Source organism: Odontomachus brunneus, unplaced genomic scaffold (genome assembly GCF_010583005.1).
Source record: "Odontomachus brunneus isolate Ranch 3 - 2012 unplaced genomic scaffold, Obru_v1 Obru_scaffold_072, whole genome shotgun sequence".
NCBI lineage: Eukaryota > Metazoa > Arthropoda > Insecta > Hymenoptera > Formicidae > Odontomachus > Odontomachus brunneus.
In genome coordinates, this window is record NW_022639522.1 from 303869 (window position 1) to 314666 (window position 10798).

At 38.3% G+C, this 10798-nt stretch overlaps 1 protein-coding gene across 1 annotated transcript; it reads left to right on the plus strand.

Annotated features, from left to right (window-relative positions):
- The first annotated feature begins 7620 nt into the window (after positions 1-7620).
- Positions 7621-8722, plus strand: LOC116847016 (CREB3 regulatory factor-like). Its single transcript, XM_032821562.1, has 3 exons — positions 7621-8025; positions 8127-8571; positions 8694-8722. The coding sequence occupies exons 2-3, from the start codon at positions 8169-8171 to the stop codon at positions 8720-8722; spliced, it is 432 nt and encodes a 143-aa protein (XP_032677453.1). The 5' UTR covers positions 7621-8025; positions 8127-8168.
- Positions 8723-10798: the final 2076 nt, after the last annotated feature.

The window sequence follows — 10798 nt, forward strand, 5'->3', positions numbered from 1 at the left end:
GCTGGCGTACAGCTTACGTTGAGCGTTCTTCGCCGTGAGTTTTGGATTGTGCGGGCGCGGGGTATCGTGCGGGCGCGCATACATGCATGCGTCGTGTGCGTTCGCGAACGCGCCGCTTTACCTACGCAAATTATGGGCGATCTCCCTCGCGAAAGGGTTTCAGCGCCTTCGCGGAGTTTTCTGCATAGCGGGCTCGACTATGCCGGGCCTGTGCACATTCGCGCGTCCGCCGGTCGCGGGATCGCGTCTCGCAAGGCCTATATCGCACTATTTGTCTGCTTAGCGACGCGCGCCGTGCATTTGGAGCTTGTCGCTGACTACTCCTCGCACGCGTTCCTCAACGCCTTTGATCGGTTCTCGGCTCGACGCGGCCTCCCTCAGACAATCTATTCCGATAATGGAACCACCTTCGTCGGCGCCGCGCGAGAGCTCGCCGTCGCGTTTAGGGCCGCGCTTCTCGACTCGAACTTTCAAAACAGGACCGCTACCGACAACGTGGAATGGAAGTTCATTCCCCCGGCTGCTCCTCACTTTGGCGGAATTTGGGAGGCGGGCATTAAGAGCGTAAAGTATCATATGCGCCGCGTGTTAAAAGATCACGTGCTCACATTCGAAGAACTAGCTACTCTCCTCTGCCGCATCGAGGCATGTTTGAACTCTCGGCCGCTTGGCCCGTTGTCCGACTCATTTGACGACTACGAGCCATTGACCCCGGATCATTTTTTGATCGGTTCCGCCGTTACTTCACCCCCTGAACCCTCGCTCCTTGATACCAACGAAAATCGACTAACGCGATGGCAGCTAGTGCGTCGGGTCGCGGAGCGATTTTGGCGTTTGTGGTACGCCGACTACGTGAACTGCCTTCAGCAACGCACTAAATGGCGGAGGGTCGAGCCGTCAATCCGGATCGGCCAGCTCGTTTTATTGCGCAACGAGAATCTCCCACCATGCAAATGGGACTTAGGTCGGGTTATTCAGTGTCATCCCGGCTCCGATGGATGTGTACGGGTCGTCACGGTCAGAACTGCGACGTCCGAGGTGAAGCGACCAATTAATAAACTATGTATTCTCCCGATCGATTGCGAGCGAGAGCGCGAAGAACGCATTCCGATCGTCTCGGATTGAAAACGCTGTTTCAAGGCGGGCGGGATGTTCGGGACTCGCCTCATATTTTACTAAAATCTTGTCGCCGTTCGCGATTCCCTCGAATCGATCGACCTAGGCCTTTCGAAGATTCTATTTAGAATTTTCGAGAAGTCGATGATATACAGATTTCTGTACGTGCTACCTGTGACCCGCGTCGCCGGTAAACATTCGGTCTCGCGACTCTTCGATCTATTTTGTTTGCTAGCTGGTTGCTATGGCAATCTAAACTCGGATCGCGAAATCAAAGCTCTAATAAATCAACAACGAAAAAGGAAAGTCATCTCGATGTGTCGCGAGGCCGAACCAATCACCGATCGCCAGCTTTGAAACCGCGGAGATAAAAGCTCCGTCTCTCTATAACGGGCGATCTAACTCGTGCGACACTCTCTCAAGTTAAAACGTTAGACGTCTCATCAGGCGCATCTCAGTTTCGCGAAGTCTAAAGCTGCCGACCGGAGCGAGCCAGGCTCTCAATTCTTGTATCGCGAAAGCGACCTCCGAAGTCTTCCGTCCGCGAAGATCTCTCTGCGACAAAAAACATTGTTCGACGATTCGAGCGCATCCGCCCAGCGAGGACGGAAGGTGCGACCAACAGCGACGACCGATCCGGAAGTCTCTCTTTCAATAAATTGTTAATTGGGACAACGAAGTCAACTCATTGACGCACCACACTCGTCTCCCAGTGATCCCCGCGGAGCTAAGCCGGCTTCTATGCGCTCACTGCAAGCGCGCACAACGATAAAAATTAACTCAATCCACAGCAACGGATCTTGATATTTGAATTTCAAGTTTCTGTCGTGATGAATTCATCATTAAAAAATAAGAAATAATACGACATATTTTCACTAGATCTAAATGTGCCTTTGCAAACCACGTTCCTGTTATTGCACTTAACTTAAAATTGCAAGTTTTTCTTTGTCGTTTTCGTCCACGAATTTGTTTATAATACATATTGGTGCAATGCATTATTAGTGATTCTTCTGGTTTTAAACGAATTTCTTTATCACATCGTGGACATAAGATATTTTTTCGGAGCACTTTTTTCGCATTTAAGTAGTTTAGTAAGTCTTCATAATTATATGTTAAATAAATAAACTCATTAAACAGTATGATGAAAATATCTTACTTTAGCTAAGTTCCACGATACACTGGTAATGTATGTCGGAACATAATCATAACACAACAACATACAATAGTAGTGTGTGTCAAGACATGATCATAACATGATTATCAACATAGAAATCGTACATACGATCAAAACAAAACCTGCACAATATACTCTGTGTGCAAAAATTACGTTCAACTTTTTTTTAGTAAGTACTGCAATCTCGAACTACTAACGGGGGGCTGCGCCCCCCTCATCCCCCCTAAAAACTAACTTAACCCAACCTATCGTCACATTAAGCGTCAGTCATTGTTTATTAAAGTGTTTAACTTTTATGTTAATGTAACGATAGGTTGGGTTAGGTTAATTTTGAGGGGGAGTGCGGAGGGCGCAGCCTCTCGCTAGTTGTTCGATATTGCTCGTTAACGGTACACAGTATCGAAAAATTGTAATATATTTTTTGAACTTCTTTCATCAATAACTTTTTAACAAACAATGAGCGACGGCTAAAACCTTCTGAAGGTTACTCAGGAGAATGACCTCTATAATATATGTCAAGATCAAGGTCATCAAAGGTGACTTCCCTAAAGTGAACATTTACCCAATTTTCTTACACATAGACGTTACATAAATGTGAATGCTACGTTGCCGATATTCGCATTCTCTCCAAAACAAGATAAACTAAGACTTGACAAGGCTTTTGCTTGTCACGTCTTAGTTGTTTAAAACGTGTTTATTATATTTATTTATATTTATTTATATTTATATTATATTATATTTATTATGAATTTGAGAAATAGATCTACTTGGAATTATTAAAGTTTCTTCTGGATTTTCTTTGGGTTCAAAAGGAATAATTATATTTTTCCATTCTATTTGATTCCTTTGATAATTGACTTGGAATTAAAAAAATCTGATCCTAAGATCCCATTTTGAGGTATTGGAAAATTATCTTCCATTAAATGGAAAGCAACTGGACATCCTAAGATATCAGTGCCAGCTCTTAGGTGGACACATGATGCGCTGTTATACCACTTAGCTAAAGAATTTTATTTTCATTTACCCAAATGTCTCTTTTTAAACAACTTTGTTTAATTATATTAGGCCTTGATCCACTGTCAACTAGAAACTTTGAATTTTCCTTAAAATCCTTATTTGATAATTGGATTGTTGGTACATCGTCTATATTTGCTAGATTTACTGTTCGGAATTGGAAATTGGTTCCGTTGACATTACTCGACTGGGGCATGTATTTTGCATTCCCGAAGCTGCCCCTTTCATGTCGGGAATATATCTGTTTCCCTGACTTTGTGTAATTCGCTGATTATTATTATTATTATTATTATAAGCACGTTTCCTACATTCTTCAATTGAATGTCCAAATTTTTTACAATATTGACAAATTATTGGATTTAATTGATTTTGAAAGATTAAGGGTTGATTATTGCGGAACATTTCTTGTCCAGAACCAGTATTTTGATTATTTTGAAAAGATCTATTATACGCTTGTCGAGGATTTTGTGGGAAAAATTTATTTGTTGTATTTTGTACATTTTGTCGAAAATTTTGTCTTACTGGAAATTGTATTGGAGCTGAATAATTTTGATTTACATGATCAACGTTTCTTTGATATTGGATTGGATTATTAGAATTTATACGTTTAACATTTCCTTGCTGTTTAGGGATCTTCCTGCACCGATCAGCTGTGTGACCTTTTTTATGACAATACTGGCATATGATCTCTACGGCATCTATGCGTCGAGTGGCTCGCCTCTCTGTTGTATTCTTTGCGAGTACGACTCGCCTTATCATGTTTATAGTTTCGAGTTCTTTTTCCGCGTCAATTGCTCGACTCTCAAATTGTTCAAACGTTCCTTCTTTAGATATTATAATTTCTTTATTTAATCCGCGTAAGAAGCTAGTTTTTAGATGAGCCTCAATTGAATTTTGAAATTCTAGACTAATTCTCTTTTTTAAGCGTCTAATATGCGCTTTCCTAATTCCCGAACTCGATTCACATATGTGACCACTTTTTCATCTTTCTTTTGACATAAATAAGCTAAATATCCCTGGGTTTCGTAAACTGTGTCTCTGGAACCGTACTTAACTCTTAAAAATTCTATTAATTCGCGCATATTGTTAAAAATTTTTCCTAATATTGATCGGTGTGCGTCCTCTTTTAACTTATTCCTTATTGCTCTTACTAATATATTTTCTTGTGTTGGTGCGATCATGCTCAAGGTTTCCTCGACGAAATAAATGAATGGAATGTTTTCTCCATCATAAGTAGGCACTGCATCGAGTGCATCTCTGATTGAAAAATGTACGAAATTACCTTCTGTTAAAAGTCCAATCCCTTGATTACCGATTTGTCCATTTTACTGTTGTTGTTGTTGTTGCTACTGCTGCTGAAGTCGTTCAATTTGTTGTTGCTCCATTACCATTCTTCGTAATTCAGTGATATTCATATTGGCTTGATTAAGGTTTTCTATTGCTGATTCTTGATTTGATCTTGACGGAGGAGGACTTCGCCCTAATTTTGGCATTTACACTTCATTGTTTTCTTTTTATTATCACACAAACTTTTAGTGTCTCGCCGCTGTCACCAAATTTTATGTCACGTCTTAGTTGTTTAAAACATGTTGATGTTGTCCTTTTTGGGTCAATTGATTTAACCACTTTACCCCGGGATGGACAATGTGATTGTGAGTGAGTAAATGTGTAAACGTATGTGTGTGTGTGAATTTAGGCGAATAAACTAAAATAGTGATTTTACTTACTGATTCAGCTTTCGTCTTTCCTTCAAAATATTTTAATTATTTTGAAACGCTTTCAATGGTCACAGAGAGACTGAGGAGCTCAGGATCGGACTCAAAAGGTTCGTGGACGAAGATTTGGGAATATGAGTAAAGTTATAACCGCGATCCGTCGCGGGTTTGGATCGCTCGTCGGGTCGGGTTCGTGATAAGCGGAATAATTGAGAAACAGTGTTTTTAAAAAATAATAATGAATAATATATTTAAATACTAAGCTGACTATAATTACAATATACAGATCGAACAATACGTGTCGACGCCGTTGGTTGTTTGTATCGCCTGACAGAAGCTTGTTTAGACGCCGGTTTGCGTGATGTGACGCGCGGTGCGCGGGACGCGGACGACGTCAGTGTCGCGTCTTCGTGAGTCTATTCTGTTGACGTTTCTTTCGGCGTCGTGTCTCTTAAGCGCGGTTGACATTTCTTCCAGTGATTTTAGCGGCGTTTCGGAATCGTATAATGTCCGCGGTCGTTGAGATTGCAGCGTAGCTGCACGCGGGATATTGCCTTAGCGGCGCTCCCTTCGATCTCCTATCGCGGAGATTTGAATCGTTTCGGCGTATGCGATGCGTCCGTTGGTCCTTGTACACGGGACCTTAGCTCTCGGAGTTTCCTTTATAACTCAACGAGCTCGGCTCATTCGGACACGATTTCGGATGCGGCCAACGGTGCCGCGGACCTTATGAGTGTCGGTCTCACGAATCCGTGAGCCGACGGCGGAGTGATTACAGTCGCCAATCGACGAACAGTAATCTGCCAGGAGCGGAGTAGAGTCGAATGTCGATGACACGTATCCGTGTAACGACGGCGGAGTGATTACAGTCGCCAATCGGCGAACAGTAATCTGCCAGGAGCGGAGTAGAATTGGTCTCTCTTAGAGCGGATGATCGGAATCGGATTCTCCGTCGGGAGCGGTAGATCGGTTCTGCTTCTCTTTCGAGAGTGGATGATCGAATAATAATCCTCTCGATTACGATTACGCGGCGTTTTATATATCTCGAATCTCGTTTGATTCGCTATTTACCGCGGTTGTTCGGCGGTCGCGCTGTTTATAATTCTGGAGGACGCGCTGTCCTCTTGCGTTTTTGATCCGCGATGTTCTGCGATTAGAATTTCCCCTATCGGTCTGGTTTCTTACGTAACTATTCGTACGGATCGTTACAAAGTGTAACGCGACGCTTAGAAATCAGTTAGAGGATATGTTAGGAAAACAAACCTTTATCTATCCAATAACTTATTTACGATTTTTAATGTTTTATTTCCAATTGTTAAATATTTGTTGAATATTAAATAATTGTATATTTAATAATTGTTGAATATTGTTTATGTGATGGGTTTTAATTGATTGATTTGCTGAATTAAAAGCTAAAATCTGAAACTGACTTTCTAAAACTTCTATTATTACTACTCAAAAACTGATTGACTGTGTGGGCAGTTGCACCCGTTTTTATAGGCAGGTGGCGAGATACCCCCGCGCGAATTCTCACTACCTTTTATTAGAAGGAGAAAGATGCTTCTTACGACATGTGAGCAATAATCAATAGTTAGATTTTGACACCTTATTATCAATCCATTGTTCATCGGACATTTATCGCATTTCTGGTGGTAACAGAAAATGCACTTGATCGAAATGAAGAGAAGTTACGTTGGACATAACATGCTGCATTTTTGATGAATTGGTGGGTCTCCCATGGCGCATTGCGTCCAAGCACCCGGGGGCTGCCAAAAAATTGGTGTCGACCCCGGGGCTTATTTGTATTATTTGCATCGGATGAGGAGAGGCAACGGTGGAGACGGGCATACATGGACAGCAGGTCTTAAAGGATAGCAACCTTTGACTTTGAGAGACTGACAGCTGTACCATTTGGTACAGTAACATTGTTTCTCTCTGTAGTCGCCGTGCGCTCGGGATCGCGCCAGAGATGTCGCTTCCGAACTGCATCTCTGAGCGTTATCTAGGAAGAGGAGAGTGTCGTGAGCGTGGAGCGTCAGGTAACTCAGTGGTTTAGAGCAGTCGCCCGGCAAGCGAAAGACCCGGGTTCGAGTCCCGGCCTAGCAGGACCGCGCTCTCGATATTTTTCTCTTTCTGGAACGAAAAAGATACGCAGATCTCGAACGCACAGCGTCCCGCCGCCACCTAATATGCCCTCCTCCTTCTATTACCAAAAAATTGGTCATTTATTGCGTTTATTGGTTGCGGTCATTTATTGGTTCTATTGCGTCATATATTTATTATATTATAATTAAAATACATGTATTAACTTTGGTTCACTTTGCTCATATACAGTAGCGCTCAAAAGTCTTTTGACAGTCAGTTTTCCTGATTTAATTTTCCAACAGTGCTATTATCGGTTCAGTTATTCGTTGTCCTTTGTACAATACGGACGTACTTTTCGTTATAACTCCCCGCACAGCACCTTTCATTGCAAATATATATTAAATACATATTTACATTGCGTTTCATTTCATATCAAATATAATGTATTAAATATGTAATTAATGCAATAGATATGAAATATCCAAATCAAAATACGTATGTAATACATAGCAGACATATTGCGCATATTATATAAATGTATAAATGTGGAAATGTATCAAACACATAGTTAATACGTATTTAATAATATATAATAAGATGGCGTACCGCAGTAGCGTCAGTATAACTTAAAGAAATCATAAATGGATAGTTTTTGACATGTTTTCTGTATTCGCGGTTATTATCTGAAGGACATAAAACGTCACATTAACATCTTGTTTGATGTTGACAACAAATGTCTTATTTCTCTACAACGTTTCAGAGGAACGATTCATTTGCGTTTTTGTAATATGATAGGAATGGTCACATTCAGTAAAGAAAAGAAATCTCAGTGAACTCTCAATAATTCTTTAGTTAGAAAAGCTTAGAAAATTAAAAGCTAGTGAAAAATAATTTAAAGTAATAAATATTAGTGAGTCAAAGGTAAGTATATATTATTTTATTGAATTTCTCTATATACGGTTGTTATATAATAATATGTAATTGCTATATGTACAATTAAAGTGTATTTGATTATTTTATAGGTTATACAACAATAAATAATTTTTATATAATAATAAAATATCATGGATAGAAAAGATAACTATCATATTTCTTCGAGGCACAAGAGACGATTAGCACAAGAAGAAACAGAAAAAGATTTGTTGCTAGCATCGACATCAAGCAGTGGTGCAACTTATTTTGAACCATCGGTCGAATCTATAAAAAAATGCCGAATTGAAAATGATCCATCAGTTTCATCTTCTTCTAGTGACCAGGAGCACATTAATCAATATTCACCAAACAGTGACAACAATGATAACGAATTATTGTCAGATGAAATACATAACTCATCAGAAGTGGTCACAGACGATGAAAATTTTGTTGATTCCGAAGAACAAGAAGAAATGCAACCGTTATCGTTTGACTCTGATGATTCGAGTGACGATGCAGACATGGATATTGAATATATTGACGATGAAGATGAAAGTATGAATAACGAATTGTTACGCGATCTTCGAAATTGGTGTTTTGAATTTAAAATCAAGCATAATGCTCTTATGGAAATTCTGAGACATGCTCCACATTCACAATTCAAAACTTTGCCGAAGGACGCAAGAACGCTTCTAAAAACACCTAAGAAAACTGCTGAAATAGTTGCATTATCTGGAGGATCGTATTACCACTTTGGTTTATTGAGCACTTTGGAAGTACTTCTGCTGCACTACAAAAATATGTCTTTGAAGGTATCTGAAATTAATTTATTAATTAACATAGACGGTCTGCCATTATCCAAATCATCGCCAAGCAGTTTCTGGCCAATATTACTTTCAGACGATATTTCAAATCAAGTGCATGTAGTCGGACTGTTTTATGGTCAAAAGAAACCAAATAATTCCAATGAATTTTTACAACAATTTGTGACAGAACTAATACCATTAATACAGAACGGATATCATTCAGATCTCTTTAACTGTAATATTAAAATTAATGTTAAGGCTATTATTTGTGATGCTCCAGCAAAATCTTTTATTTTAAATATTAAAGGACATAATGGCTATTCAAGCTGTACTAAATGTACTATTTACGGAGATTCTATTAACTCTAAAATGTGCTTTCCTTATGAACAAAGATCAACTGATGCATTTAGAACTAACGAAGACTTTGTACGTCAAACAGATTCTGATTATCATCAAGGAGAACCTACAATTTTACTCTCTGTGCCTAATTTAGGATTAGTGTCAAATATTGCTCTTGATTATATGCACTTAATTTGTTTGGGCGTTGTAAAAAAAATGATATTGTTGTGGATGAGTGGACCACTAGCTGTTCGCATTAGTGCTCAAGCAAAAGACAATATTTCACAAAGACTTATTAATTTAAAAAGTACAGTGCCTAAAGAATTTTCAAGGCGACCTCGAAGTTTAAGTGAAGTAGCATACTGGAAAGCCACAGAATTTCGGCAATTTTTACTTTACACTGGACCTATTGTTTTAAAAATTGTTTTAAATACAGACGTATATATACACTTTTTGACTTTGCATGTAGCTGTATCAATACTCATCAGTCCAACGCTAATAGTAAATAAAAACAATATAGATTATGCAGAAAAACTGTTGCAACATTTTGTTCAATCATTTGAGAAAATTTATGGTAAAGAATATATATCTCATAATGTACATAATTTATTACACATCTCAAATGAAGTTCGAAAATTTGGGCCACTTGATTCTTTTAGTTCATTTAGATTCGAAAATTTTTTACAAATTTTAAAAAGTTTTCTGCGCAAAAAAGAAAAACCATTGCAGCAAGTTATACGACGATACACAGAAAGAAGGCTAAATCAATATGAGAGCATGAATAAACCATTACATTCACTTCATAAATTTGAATTAAAAACAAGACATGTTACTGGTTTTTTGACCGATGAAATTCAAGATATTGAATCGCAATACAGGAAACTAATATTATTAGGAAATTATGAAATTGATTGCAATAGCGAAGCAAATAATTGTATTATGACAAAAAGTGGAATCTTACTGATAGTTAAAAATGTCGTTAAATGTACCAATAATACAATATATGTTGTTGGTTATCAATTGAGGAAAACAGATGATATTTTATATTCACGACCATTCTCATCAGACAATTTGGACATATATATTATTGAGGAAATAAATAGCAACATAATATCTTGTCCTTTGGATGAAATACAAGGAAAAATGTGGAAAATTAAATTTAATTCAAAATTGTATGTCATTCCTATTAGACACATTTGTGGACAATAAAACAATTTTTGAAGTATAATATAATATAACAACACATGATTATAATACGATAATTCTAAATATAAGCAACAAAAGAGTTTAAGTTAATATTTTTTAATTAATTTTAATAAGTAAATATTTAGTTTTATGTTTGTAATAAAACTCATGAATTCAAACTTACATATGCGCAATTGTATACACAAAATCGATTGGTACTGCACGCTGTATGGTTCATGATAAAAGAAATTATATATTTTTTATTTTATTTTTCCATCATCGCATTGACAAAATTCTGACTTCAATAAATCAATATTTCGAATGGCTATCAATTTACGATCAACTTTGTCGCTTTTATCCTATTAACGATCAAATTTACGGTTGCTGGTCTACATTAGTGTGTATCGTGGCCGTTTCAATCACTTGTTCATTAATATAAATGAAGGAATAAA